Genomic DNA, 13,675 nt, shown 5'->3' with positions numbered 1-13,675 from the left:
ATCCCTTGCTCTCCAGGGCAGGGACCTGAGGCAGAGGAGGGGACAGAGGAGGGGACAAGAGTGGGACAGCATAGAGGTCCAACAGCAGAGAGCTAAGAGGGACACCTGAATGGGGAACCGCGGGAAGCAAGGTTTACCCACCCAGTTTGGGGGCCAGGGAGGAGACAGGGCAGGAGAAGAGGGGCCTTGCTCTGGGAAGGGGGTGAGTGGGTGGAAGTCAGGCGGGAGGCCAGACTCTGGTGAGTGGAGCAGACTCCCTCCGTGTGTGGCCTCCCGAAAGCCTAGGTTTTGTTTATTTGGTATATGCCAGGCCTCACTCTGGAAGCACTGAGACAGTGGTCCCTTCCCGCCACCCCGAACTGGAGGGTCTCCACCTGCAACCCCCCGGGATGCAAAGCAACACGGGCAAGAGTCGGCGGGTGGTGGGTGGGCACCGCCTCTGCCGGAGGGAAGAGAGCCGGCGTCCCGCGGCTTCCTTAGGCACAAGACACATGGACAGAGACCTTACGCTCACCACCACCCTCCAGGTCCAGGATCTGTGCAGACTGACCTCCAGGCCAGATAACACTCTATACTTTGCTTTTGTGCTAATCTCATCCTCACGAGGTCCCTTAGGTGCCCATCTTCCAGGATGAGAAAGAGGCAGGAGAGGTTGTCGCCAAGGTCACAGAGCAAACTTGCTCAGGCGCGGGATCACACAGCCAGTCCCTGGGAAAAAGAGGCTGCGGCCCTGAAGGTCGTCTCAGCCTCCGCCCCTGGCCCCACAGGGGGCCTCAAGCCACAGCCCCTGGCTCGCCCACACCCCCTGCGAGTCCTCCACATCCCTCCGGGACTGACAAACCCCCGCTCCTGATCTTTGGAGATTAGGGTGCAGCCCCGCCACCTTTCCCCAGCTGGGCAGATCTGCACTCACTGATAGGTCTGGGCTGCAGCTCCAGCAGCGAGATAGGAAGTGCCCCCAGGCAGGCTCGGAGCTAGTGGAGCTGGTCTGCACAACAGAAAGCACTGCCTCAAGCAATGAGCCTATCACAGTCCCTGCCTATGTCTCAAGTTGCCACCTCACCGGGCCTGACTAAGCCATAATAACATCAGCAAGGACTTGAACGAGGCCAAGAGGAGCCACCAAGACCCCACCCAGGCACTGGTGTCTGGGAAGCAGGTGGGTGCCTCTCCGCACAAAGCGGAGGAGAAATAGGTGTGTTTGCTGTGCCGCTGGCTCTCAGGAGGACAGGAGGAAGCAGGAGCCACAGTGCTGATCCCAGGGAGGTGTGGCCGTCCTGGACAAGGACAGGCCCCAAGAACCCACATGGCAGCTCATCTCCTAGGGAGACACTGGAGAGTGACAGGGCTGCACAGGGCTCTGTGGAGGATCAAACGAGACAAGACCCCCCAGGGCCAGGTGGAGGCGCACTCACCAAACACCCGAGTGCAGTGTCTGCTTGGAAGTTTTTCCTGAGGGGTAACAGGGAGAAGGAAACATGACCAGCACCCACAGACGGCCACTGCACCCCTGGGGACCTCAGGAGATGGTGTGCCAGGAGCCCCAGATGTCACTTTGCAGAGACTGAAAGGAATCCACTTCATCCAACAGGCGGCCCAGGGGGGCGTGCTTAAGAGGTCAGAGCCCCTGCCATGCCCACAACACCCGGGACGAGGGCGAGTGAGTGAGGGGTGGTCCCCACGGACAGCAGAACAAAGACCCTGGGAGGGGCTCTGAGAGCTGAGGGTGAGGGACGGACAAAGGGCACAGGCGAAGGCAAGAAGCAGGAAGCTCGGGAGGGGACCCGCCCCACTGTAGTGGGCGGCCCACCTGTCAGGAAACTCGGAGAGGCCCCGTGCCCGGGTCCCAGCCGCAGCCGCCCTCCCAGTGCTCTGGCACGGGGAGCCGGCCACCTAAACAAAGCGTGCAACAAGCTAACGGGACTTGCAGTTAACACACCTGCCTTTCTAAAGACACCATTCAGAAAATGATTCGAATCAGTAAGCCACAGGTGGGGAAAACACTGGATTGGCCAAAAGTAGTTACAGTTGTTCATATGGAAAATAATACAATTACTAAATAATACAATAAACTGTGTTTTGTGTACTCACAACTGGAGACCTACGTTTGTCTGAACTCTCTTTGCAGTGCATAGCTGATAAAGACCTAAAACCTAGAATCCATAAAGAACTCCCTTAAGTCAGGTATAAAAAGACAAGCCACAGATTTTTAAAAGTGGGTGAAAGACGTTGAGACTCATCACAAAAGACACCAAAGGTGATTAACATCAGGGTGGTGGAGATTAAAGATACCACCTCACCCTGCAAACCAGCGAAAATCAGAGGCCCCAGCACCATCTTGCGGGAGGGGAAACCACGTGACCTGGAGAACTGGGCGAGCCTACGCCCGGGACTGCAGGAGTGAGTGAAGTTCTGCGGGTGTCCACAGGAAGACACCCACACTGGCAGCCTGGCCCGCCATCGCCAACCCAGCTCGGAGCACGGCCCAGCGTGGCAGGTACAACAGGACCGCTAACGAGCACGCAAAGCAAGGGGCCACTGACCGCCTGGACCACCTGCGGCAACCCTGCGCTGAGCACACGCACCAGACACAGAAGTGCGTGGCGCGGGTGGTCCCTGGAAGGTCAACCTCAAGTTCAGGCAAAGCTGATGTAGGATGACAGAAGGCAGAGAGTCATGGGGGGTGGCCAGAAGAGGGCACGGGGCAGAAGTGACCCCTATCTCATGTGGGGAAGTGGCTACACGAACGTACTCAACTGTCGAAACTCACCAAGCGGGACACCGAGGGTTTGGGCACTTTGAAGCTTGTTCATGATATCTTGGCTACAGACATGGTGCACAGATTAAGTGCTGTCCTCCACTGGGGACTATGTCAGGACCCCCAAAGCTTAACGCAAGACCTGGCTTCAAACAGTCCCCAAGCACATCTGGCGAGGGAATAAAGGTGGCGGAAGGCAGCAGAGCGCCCCAGTGTCTGGAAAGGAGGAGGGGCAGCCCCAGGAAGATGGCGGCAAAGGGAAGAGCCGGCAGGCCCCCGGGGCAAGAACAAGTTCAGGGTGTGGAGGCCTGACAGAAGCTGGGTGTTTGTAGGGGATGAGGCACAGCCGGGGAGAGGCACTGGGGAGCCACCCAATACACACTCAGGTTGAAGGCACGGGGGCCGGGGCTTCCTGAGAAGCAGGGGTGTCACGGCAGGAGCCCTGGCTCTGGGGACAGGCAGACCTGGTGCAACTAGCATCTGCCTCCACGACATCACCCCCATGTCCTTGTCCATGAGATGTGGTCACTACCTCCCCCCATTAGGAGCAGTGAGTGCGCTCCCCGACTGTAGAGTGCCTCAAACAGCAGCAGCAGCAGCAGCAGGGAAGCTGGGGAGTCGCTCTGAGCGGAGCCCAGAAGAGCCGGGATCTCACGTGGGCAGTGGGCAGTTCTCAGGGCCTTACGTGGAGGAGCTGCTGCTCAGACGTCTCGGGAAGGCCATTAAGGACGAATCTGGATACAAGGCCAGTGCCCGGGGCTGGGGGGGCGGGGCAAGGAGGCTGCCACGTGTGTTCCAGGCTCGGATGTGATGGCAGAGGACATGAGTGGAGGCTGCAGAAGGGGTCGGAGGTGAATGGCACTGAGGTAGAGAAACAGTGCAGGGGTTTGTGCCCAAGTGGCCAGCCAGCTGGAGGAGGCGGCGAGACAACTTCAGGGGCTGGGAGACAGCTCGCGGTCGGCACAGGTGGCTCGCACCGCAGGTGGAGACCAAGGGCAGGGAGTTCAGGAGGGCTGGGGCGAACATGCACCCAGCCCACCAGGGCCCAAGTGCACCTACAGTCTGAGTTGCCAGGGCTCACTCACACCCGAGGGCAGACCTCGGGCGGTTTGGGAGGGCCCACTCCTTTGTGAGACAGCACAAGAGCACATGGTCCCACCCCCTTCACCCAGAGGGGAGGCGGACACACACAGCACAAACCCGGGGCTCAGGAGCTCCTGACAGCTACTGGCTTGCAGCGGTCCTTACTATCCCTAGCCACCGGGAAAGGAAAAGGAAAGATGAACAGCTTGGTTAAGAGTAGTGAATGGATGACTTTGTTTCCCCTTTCAAAAACCCCTTTGGAGTTGTTACAATGATGTGCTGGTTGAATGGTGTTTTAACTGTAAACAGAAATCAAGTGAATGGGAGGCGGGGAGGGAAACAGGGAGCTCGCAGCAATGCCTGCACAGGGTAGACCTGGGCCCGCCCGGTGGAGGAGTCGGGGTGTGACGGGGATCGCAGCCCACAGGCCACAGGTGCTGGTGGTTCCGAGAGGTGAGACTGAGGCCCAGGCCTGAGGCCAGTCGGTGGTACTCCTCCTCAAAGGGGTCCCTGCCTGGAAAGCCCACACCTGACCCTCTTCTGCTCTGCCCTCCGCTCCCGGCCACAATCACAAGCCTTTGGTTGCTTCTAGAGGCCTGAGGAATCCGTTTGTGTGACAATTTTATTATTTTGTTTCCCTCGGAGGATACATAGGAAGGCCTTTGAAGGGCAGGAGAGGCGAGGAGAGCTGGGGGAGGGCCAGGCCTAACAGGCACACCCGGGCGCGGCTGGGTCTGCGCTGAGCTGGGAGCAGCCTGGACGGGGCCTGAGGAAGCAGGTCCTGCCCCAGCGTCTGCTCCCCGTTCCCTGCATGGGACAGTGGCTCCCTGCCTGGTGGCTCACGGACCTGGGGTGGAGGCCCAGCACCCTGAGCCCCTTCCTGCTCCGCAGGGCCTGGCTGGTTCTCGGGCCCATCTCAGCTGCCCATTCACTGGCAGAGGAAACCACAGGAGGTGGCTGAGGTGGCCACAGTCCCTCTTTAGCCTGAACCCAAGGAAGAAGTGGCCTTGGCTATATATACTTACAGAGAAGACAGTGTGCAGATAGAAGCCTGGTAAACAGCTGGCCCGTTAGCGGGAACCTAAAAATACTCCCTATAATTATGTTATTAAAACACACCAGAAAAATGGACCCACCCCACCGAGCAAAGGCCCCCAGACAACTGCAGGGAAGCAGGAGGCCGCGCACATCAGCCTGGGGGTGACACCAGGGCGCTGGCCTGGGCCCGGACGCTGTCCCATTTGGCTCCCAGCCGCTCTCACCTCCCCCGGAGGGGCAGCGGCCCCAGGACCTACTGGGCTGCCCAGGCCTGGCCTGTAGCTGCTCATCTGCAAAGTGGCAAGCTCCTGGCCCCATCTCCACCCCCGAGAAACACTCGGAGAAAGGGGGCACTGCTGTGATTTCAAAGGCCTGGGAGCAGCCTCGGCTCCTGGGGGGTTGGGGGGGCACAGTGATTGCAGGTGCCCGCCTGGGAAGCTGGCGGGGAGGCCAGGACACGGGCTGCAGGCAGAAATGCCCTCCCTCTGACAGAAGTGCAGCAGGCCTGGGTGACGGGCTCCTGTGGGGCCCGAGGTGCACTGGCCAGGCTCCTTCTGCGGGCGGCGAGGGGGGAACAGGCCCAAAGGGTTAGAACAAGAACTTTGTCTTATCTGATTTTTAAAAATCCAAACTGGGAGTAGGGGATCAAGTCTCGGGTCCCTCTGGTCCCAACTGTCCACTCAGCTTTTCTAGTCCTCCTGCCTCACCCCCACCTGGCCACCACCAAGGATTTGAGCCTAAACAAAAATGCACACCCCACAACATCCCCACCCACCAGGTCCCCACTTGATTCCTTCCAGGGACAGAGGCCTGACCTTGGGGGGCTGCACTGGTTGGGGGTGCTGCAGCTGCCAATTTCTCCCCTTCCAGAAGACTGTCCTTGCCTGGTGCTCGCTTGACCCCGGCCCCATCCGGCCCCGTGCCAGCCCGGACCGTGTTATATACAGCAGTGTTTGGAACCCCATCTTGGGAGGCTTATTTGTCACACTGTTTGTTGCCCATCTGTGCTCAGCACACCGCTGCAAGAACACACACAGCAAAGGCACTTGCAGAACCAAAGCACCAGGGGCTGGGAGACCCCAGGCCCCCTCTTACAGCCAAGGAAACCACAGCCTGGTCAGAAAGGGGGCAGGGTGCACTCTAGCCCCTCCCACAGCCACCACCATTGGCCCTGAACCAGAACTGAGGCCCCTGGCTCCTGTCCAGAGCTCAGTCCCTCAAGACCGAGATGAGAGAACGCTTGAATTAATCTGGGAAAAACTCAAGGAAAGCTTCTGTGTGAGCTCACAGGAGTCTGTGCAGTGGGCATAGTGCATGCTGGCCCAGTGCCAGGCTGTAGACACCCGAGGCCCTTGGCCGGCACCGGACACCTCACTTCCCCCTTCCTGGGACCTGCCTCTGCTGGCTGGGCAGCCCTGTGCTGCACGGACCCAGTGGGGGGCAGCTCCTGCCGTTCTGCTCCCTGAAGGCCCGACCTGGCCACTAGCCACCAGCACATGGGCCCCGCATGCTGGCACCTGTGTGAAAGGGTTCCGGTGCCCCGGCCCACCAGGCCTGGAAATGGGGGCTGCCCTGCCTCTGCTGGTGTCCGGAACCCTGCAGTCCAGGAGCTCAGAGGCCTGGCAGCAGCCTTCACACTCTTACTATCTTGTTTATAGGTGGGGAAACTGAGGCCTGAAGAGAGGGGTGAGAGCCTGGCAGGTCCAGAGCAGGGCAGGGGCTGCTGTGGCCCACAAACCCTCCAGCAGTCAGCTGAACCTCCCCACTGATCCTGTCCCCCCCTTCTGTTCCCTCCCCTTTCCATCCCCAGGACCTTCCACCCTAGGGTCTCCCCCAGGGGACACCCTGCCAGCAGGGGTGGGACTCAGCTGCCCCAGGACGGGAAAGATCTCATACCCAGCTCCCTCGCTTTCTACCTGCATGATCTTGGGTAAGTGAAATAACTGCCCCCACACCCAGGCCCCTCATCCGGAACACAGGCCACACTTGGAGGAGCTAGAGCAGGCGGTCCCTGCCCTGCCCTGCCCTGCCTGCCTCTGCGGGAGCCTCAGGCTGAAGGGGCAGGGGCGGGGCCAGGGCTGCCGGCCACCCCACAGCCCTCGAGGAGAAGTTCGAGGCAGGCGCTCATGAGGGTTCACGGACCAGCAGACGAGTGCTGCCTTACCAAATGCTTTCGGGATGCTTGCTCCCTCCTAGAGGAAGGAGCAAACAGCTTTGGCAACCAGAGGACGAAAATCTACATTTAACAAGTCTATATATTTCTAAAATAGATAACAAAGAAAAGCCCAACATTTTGTTGAATTCTAAAGAAAAGGGGAATTCTGAGGACTGGCGTGGTCAAGAGTGGCTTCCTGTAAGAGGAGGACACAGTGGGCCCTGGAGACTGCGGTGGCAGGAGTGGAGACAGCCACAACCCCTGGCGGGGGCGGGGGGCTGGTCCCCTCTCCCACCCCACAGAAAGCAGTGCCCTGTGCTTGCTCTCCTTCTCCATCTTCGGGTGCCGAAAGCAAATTCAGTGCCCTGTCAGAACAGGGGAGACAACGCCCAGGAAGCAGCCTGTGGGGCCGGGATCCGAGACCAGGCACTCCTCCCACCTCCAGAGACAATACTTCCTCTGTACGACCCTGCCCGCCTGGGCCCTGTGCTCTCCAAGCCCTGGCTGCCAGCGGGGCGGCCTGCAGATGACCACAAGTGACCCATCCTCAACCTCTGGGCAGACAGGGGCCCCTCCCCAAACACACACACACACCGCCCCCCGCTCAGGCCGGTCAACAGGCACCGTAGTCCTGCTCACCAATTCAGTCCTCCTGGAGCCCAGCAGAAGGCAGCACCTCTCCCCCAGGGCCACAGAGGGAAGCGGGACCTACCCCCACGCCACGGGCCCTCGGTCTCGGTTCTTTCCTTCCTAGCGGCACCTCAGAGCACGGCCTCTGCTGGGGAGAGCTGGGCACGGTGCCACCCCTAAGGGGTTACCGGGCAAACGGGCCCTCAGACCTGAAGTGCTAACGATGCTGCAAGGCCATGCCCCACTTTCGCATGGCCGAGAGAGGGCCGCGTCCTGCCTCCCTCACGGGTGTGGAGACCGCGATGATGACAGCACTCTGCAAAGGAGGAAGCGTTCCATTCTAAACGGCAGTGCTTCTCGGTGACAGTCTGGTGGTGCAAGCGACGCCCCAGTGTGCGGTGGGCGTGCCCTCGAGGTGGGAGGCCCTGTCCCAGCAGAGCCACGTCCTGCATTACCAGGGCTGCCTTCTAACCACCGCACTTTCAGCTACCACGTTTGTTTCCGGCTGCCCTGTCAGGTCCAGAGTCAGGGGGTGCTGCCTGTTCTATGGGAATCACTAAACGTCCTGCCCTGACATCTCTCTAGAAGTTTCCAGCTTTGGGTCCTGACCCTCCAGGGCTCCAAGGACAGTAGGTGGTGAGCCACCTGAGGCCTCCACCTTTCACGGGAGAGGCAGGGAGTCGATCACGACCCAGAGGCTGGGCTGGGCTTTTTGGGCAGTAAGCCTGCACCACAAGGGGAGTGGTGTGGGGCGAGGGGCACCCCAGGATGACTCAAACCCTCCCCACGACTGCTGCCTGAGCCAGCACAAGGCCTGCGTCTGACTAATATCCTCTGAAGGCCTTACCTAGCGCCCACCTCTCACTTCCCAAACGGAAGAGGTAGCCGTTTCCAGTCGGAGTTTGTCAGGGAGGAGGCGAGGGGCTCAGGAGACGACAGAGCGGACCTGCCACCTCCAGCTCGGCAGCACGGCTTTGGTGGCAGCAGGACAGCCAGCAGGTCCCGAGGGATGGGAGCTGCCCACACTCTGGACAGAGAGTCTCAGGTATCACCGGTCAGGCCGGCTCAGCATTACCCTCTCTCAGAGCGTAAGAGAAAACACTGAAGCCCAAGCCCCGCAGGCAGGCCCGGAATCTGTGTGGGGCACGGCCAGGGCATCGGCGCTTCTGTTTTTAATTAATAGACTCAGTTTGGGGGGCCGTGAAGTTGATAGAAACACTGAGCTACAAGGAGAGAGAATTAGTCATCAAGTTCTCCAGATGACTCCCACGGAGCCCAGGTGGAAACCCTGAGCTGTGTCACCCCCACATCCAGGGACAAGAGAACTCCCCTGGTCACCATGTGGGGAGCAGCTGGGGCCCAGAGAAGAACCCAGGACCCCTGCCTAATTCTTGGTTAACAGACTCTGGGCCGTGGGCTGAAATCTGGCTCCATCATTTGTTCTGGCAGAGCCCACAGCTAGGAGTGGTTTTTACATTTTTTAGCGGTTGGAAAAATATCCGAACATTTCATGATGTGAAAATATTTGCTATCTGGCCCGTCAGAGAAAAAGTCCGCTGACCCTGTGTAAGGAGACTCCCCCATCTAGGGGATGGGTGCCCTTGAGGGGCGGCCCCCCGCCCCCTGGCCTGAGTGATCTGGTTCTCCCCACACCTCGAAGGGCCAGGCCGAGGAGGCTCCAGGTGCCTGTGGGCAGGACACGTGAGCCTGCACCACCGAGAAGCTCGCCTGTCCCCCACGGCCCCTCCTGTCACCGGCTCCCAAGCCAGCCTCCAGCTGGGTCCCTCCCGCTTGCCCATGCCCTTTGGCTCTCCAGTGGCGCGGCACACGACTCACGGACCCTGCACTCCCGCACGCACACCCCGGGCCATCCCACCCACACGAGGGGGACTCCAACCTTCTTCTCTGACCTCAATGTTTCCATTGATTCCTGTCTCGAAAAATTTCCCAAGTTTCACTACCTTCCTCTGCTACAAATCAAAACACAGTCTGTCTAGGAGCCAAACTGCGGGCCGCTGTGGATGTCCCACATTCCTGGCCCCGCCGGGAGCCTGCCCCTGCCTACAACAGGAGTTGGCAGAGGCCTACCTGGAGTGCGTTAGGAGGCTCTGGAAAGGCTTTCAGAATAAAAACACCCCCACCCACCATAGCCGGACAGATCTTCACCCAACAAACAAACGTTTGCACCCAAAGCAAACCTTTCCGAGGTTCTGTGAATTTAATCACAGTCCTTTCCAGCTCACACTCAGCAGAGACGGCCCCTCGTGGAGGGAGCTGGGGGCAGAGTGGAGGGTGGAGTGAGTTCCTGGGCACTCCGCCCTGGGCACAGTGGGGGCGGGGGGGGGGGTGCAAGGGAGAGGCCTTGCAGCACTGAGAGCCACAGGATGTGCTTTTTGGGAGGGGCAGCGCTGATGCCAGGGGTTTCCAGGGCGACACTGATGTCAGGGTTGGATACCCTCTGCTCTGACTCCAAGGCCCAAGCCTCCTGGAAGGCGCTCGCGCTCCCAGCCCTGGGCCCAGCTGCCCAGGACCCTGCCGCAGCACCGGGCAGAGCGATGGAGTACGCCAGGGCACCCAGAGGGGAAGGGCAGGGAGGAACTCGAACTATTTTTTCCAAGGCACGGGCCTGCCCTAGTCCGGCGGGGCATGGGGAACAGCGGGGAAGAGTGGGAGGGCCGCACCCAGGGCACAGACGTTAGTTCTGCTCCGGAGGCTCCAGATTAAACAGCTCCAGGCAGGAAGCCCGCCTTCTCCCACATTGGTCAGGAAGTCCTGAAGCAAGTTTGCCTTTTTTTTTTTTTAACATGAAATAGAAAAAAGAGATTTGTGACCCCCCCACACCAGCTCTTCAGCAGGTCCTACAGGGACATACAACTCCCTCGCGGAGGCTCTTCTCCCTGGCGCCTGGGCGGAGGCACCAGCCGCGCTCTCCCGGGCGCTCGTGGGGCCGCACCGTGGCCACCCGGTTGCCACCTCTCCACTCCGCCGCCGCCCTCCCAGCTCGACGCTCGGACGGGGGTCCTGCTGAGACAGCCCTCGCCGCCCCGGCTCCCCGGAGGCCCCGGCGCAGTCATGCCTCTGGAATGCGGGCGCGGAGGGCCACGCGTCCTGGGGAATCTCCGCGCCCGCCCGCGCACGGCCCCGGCCGGACTGGCTGGCGGCGGGGCGGGGAAGTGGGAAGCAGGGCACAGCCGTGTCCCAGCTCAGAGCTCGCCGCGCCTGCGCTACTCACCGGCCAAGAGCGCGAAAGGCAACAGCAGCCAGTAGAGCACCGCGCCGAGCACGTGCGGCTCCATGCCCGGGGGACCCGCGGGGTGGGCCCGGGGTCGCTGGGCCGCCGCGGCGCTAAGGGGCGGCGCGGGGCATCCGGTTTTGGCGCGCCATGGTGCACAAGGCGGGGCCGCGGCTAGGACCCTTGGCTTGTGGGCCGGGACCCAAGCGCCTCCGCTTGGTCCGGGCTCCGCGTCCACTCCGGGAACAGCTCTGCCCCGTGGCGAGCGCAGCGCGCGGCTCTCGGCGGCTCCGAGAGACTCAGCAGGGCGGGACGGCGGCTGGGCTGCTGCCTCCCGCCCTCGCCGCCCGCGGACCTTTATAAGCTCGGCCCCCGCCCGCTTGCCCGCCCTCCACAGCGTGCCCGCCTCCGCGCTGCCTCGACGGCCCGGAGCTCCCGACACCCCTCCTGCCCCACGCGCCCTCACGACCCGCCAGCCCTCCGGGCTGGGGCTGGCAAGGGAACCCGAGACCCTTACCCCCTCAATAACCTTGGAGTTGCCCCTCGGTGTGCTCTTGGGGGCGGGCAGGGGGTGCTTTTCCCTTGCGGACCAGGCTGGAGCGCCAAAGAAACACTCCCTAGTGCCTGGCTACCTGGGCAGCACCCCACGCGCGACAGCGTCCTGCGCGGGGGTGAGACTTTCGCTTTGCTGCTGCAGATGTGAGGAAGCAGCGCCCCCTAGGGCCCTTGGGCTGGCTTACCAGCACAGAAGACCAGCCCTGGGCCAGTCTGGGGTCGAGTGGGAGGACTGGTTGTGGGTAGCCTGGGGCAGCTTCAGCCGCGCCTGCGGCCACTGACACCGAGCTGTGCGCTCATCACTTTGCAATAAGGCAGAAGTGATAACAGCCAGAGCACTCGCTGAGGCGGACAGGCCAGGGTCTGAGTCCAGGGTGTGCTGGGCATCTCACCAGGCCACCTCAGTTTGACCTTTGCCACCTTGAGATGACTGGGAAAGAACCGGGAAGGGCCCCCAGGGTCAGAGGCAGAGCTCTGGGGATATGGCTGGAGTCTGCCCAGGCCCCCGATTTGGCAGCAGGAGGGAATAAGCAGCCTGGGGGCTGTGGTGGGGCTGGAAAGCCTGCGGCCAGCACTGACCCAGGCCAGCCAACCCAGGCCAACCAGACCACAGGCCCAGACCCTCCGACTCTTAAAAAGCCAAAAAGGTGGAGCTGTGTGAAGTCTGGTGTTTAGATGCCGACTGGCTTTCTCCTCACCTTTCCCCCTGCTCCTTCCTGTCTCATTGCCCAGCGGGCGTCATGTCTGACTCTGGACTTTTCCTCACCATCTGAGACTGGTAGCCTCAGGGTTCCTCTTCAAAGGTCGGAGCATGAAGGAGGCTGGGAACATTGGGTGCAACGGTTGAGAGCCCCAGGAGCCCCCTGCAAATGTGCCTTTTCCAGCCTCTGGGCGAACAGCCGGAGCCACCCTCAGGAGAAGCCCTACATCTTCCCCCTGGGGCCGCATCATCGTCATTGGAGAGGACCAGAGAAAGAGCCCGAGTCAGCTCCTCTGGCTGCCTGCTTTACGGCCCCAGGAGGCTGTCCCCCACTTTCTGTGCCTTGGGAGTGTCTATGAAATAGGGCAGTGGCCCCAAGCCTTGGAGTTGTGAAGATTTAAGAGGAGACCATGCCAAAGTAGATTGAAGCAACACGCACCCAGTGAGGGGCCACCATCTGTCCCCTGGGTTTTCCCCCATTATCATTCTTAGTCAGGCTGGGGCCCGGGGAGAGGTGGGCAGGAGAAAAGAGAGAGAAAGGTTTGCAAAAATGCCAGCAGTGGAAATGGGCAGAACAGACATTGCTAGGGTTCCCCTCACCCCTCCTCTGCCTGGCCCCCTTCGGGGAAATCACAGAGGCAGCTGGGCTCCCTCTCAGGACACTGATGCCCACCAGCACAGGGCCTTGAAGTGATATAAGACAATCTTGTTTGCATAAAAGGTTTAAATGCAAAAAAAAAAGTTTAAAAAGTTTAAAAACCATTCCTTTAAGCTAAGTCCTAAAGCCCAGAATGGAAGGTTTTACCCTTTCCCAAGAGCATGATCTGTACGGGAGCAGGGGGACACAAGGGTGAGAAGGAGGGAAGGGGGGTGAGGCATGTCCAGAGTCCCCAGACCCACCACAGTAGTTTTGGGGACCTGGCTCACAGAGCTTCCCACCCTCCAGGCTCTAGGCTCCAGTACAGTTGCTCCAAAGAAACCAGAAGTCTCAGAACTTGACTTGCAGGTGTGCTTCCAAAAGAACAGAATGTGTGTGTTTAAGGATTGTGAGGAGCAAAAGACTGGGCGAAAACTAACTGTTCACTGGCAGCAGAAGGTAAATAAATTACAATGTATCCTGCGGTGGAGTAGTGCCCATGGTTGCAGAGAATCAAGCAACTCTCTGTGTATCCATATGGAACAATCTTGAGGACACAGTGTTACAACTGGGAATACTGATCTCTAAGATACAGTGTTACAACTGGAAAAAAGCAGCAGGGTAGCACCCATGCCTGCTGGATAGTCTCTCTGGGAGGACATACAGGACCAGTAGGGCTGTCACTGTGCTACCTGGGTGGGAGGGACACGTAGTGGTGAATGAAATACACTTTGGTGCTCGTTTGACTTTTTGCTATGTATATGCATGTATCACTATTCACAAAATACATTTAAAATGAGCACAGCAGTGATAGATTCTCAGAAAAGGGCTTCCCCACCCACCCACTTGCCAGGCAGGGGGCAGCAGGGAGCCCCGCCTGCCCTGCA

At 60.2% G+C, this 13,675-nt stretch overlaps 1 protein-coding gene across 3 annotated transcripts in view; it reads right to left on the bottom strand.

Moving 5' to 3' along the window:
* Positions 1-11,227, bottom strand: part of PIEZO1 (piezo type mechanosensitive ion channel component 1) — a 63,858-nt gene extending 52,631 nt beyond the window's left edge. For all 3 annotated transcript variants that reach the window (XM_045818594.1, XM_045818596.1, XM_045818597.1), the window contains exon 1: positions 10,897-11,227. In XM_045818594.1, coding sequence (XP_045674550.1) covers positions 10,897-10,960 — 64 coding nt within the window. In that variant the 5' untranslated portion in view covers positions 10,961-11,227. The remainder of the gene's footprint in view (positions 1-10,896) is intronic.
* Between the last annotated feature and the right edge of the window lie 2,448 nt (positions 11,228-13,675).

The sequence above is a fragment of the Phyllostomus hastatus genome, unplaced genomic scaffold (genome assembly GCF_019186645.2).
Source record: "Phyllostomus hastatus isolate PE091 unplaced genomic scaffold, TTU_PhHast_1.1 phas_scaffold_345, whole genome shotgun sequence".
NCBI classification, from domain to species: Eukaryota; Metazoa; Chordata; class Mammalia; order Chiroptera; family Phyllostomidae; genus Phyllostomus; species Phyllostomus hastatus.
Note: the sequence above shows the minus strand (reverse complement) of the source record. Positions and strands in the feature narration are given on the sequence as shown.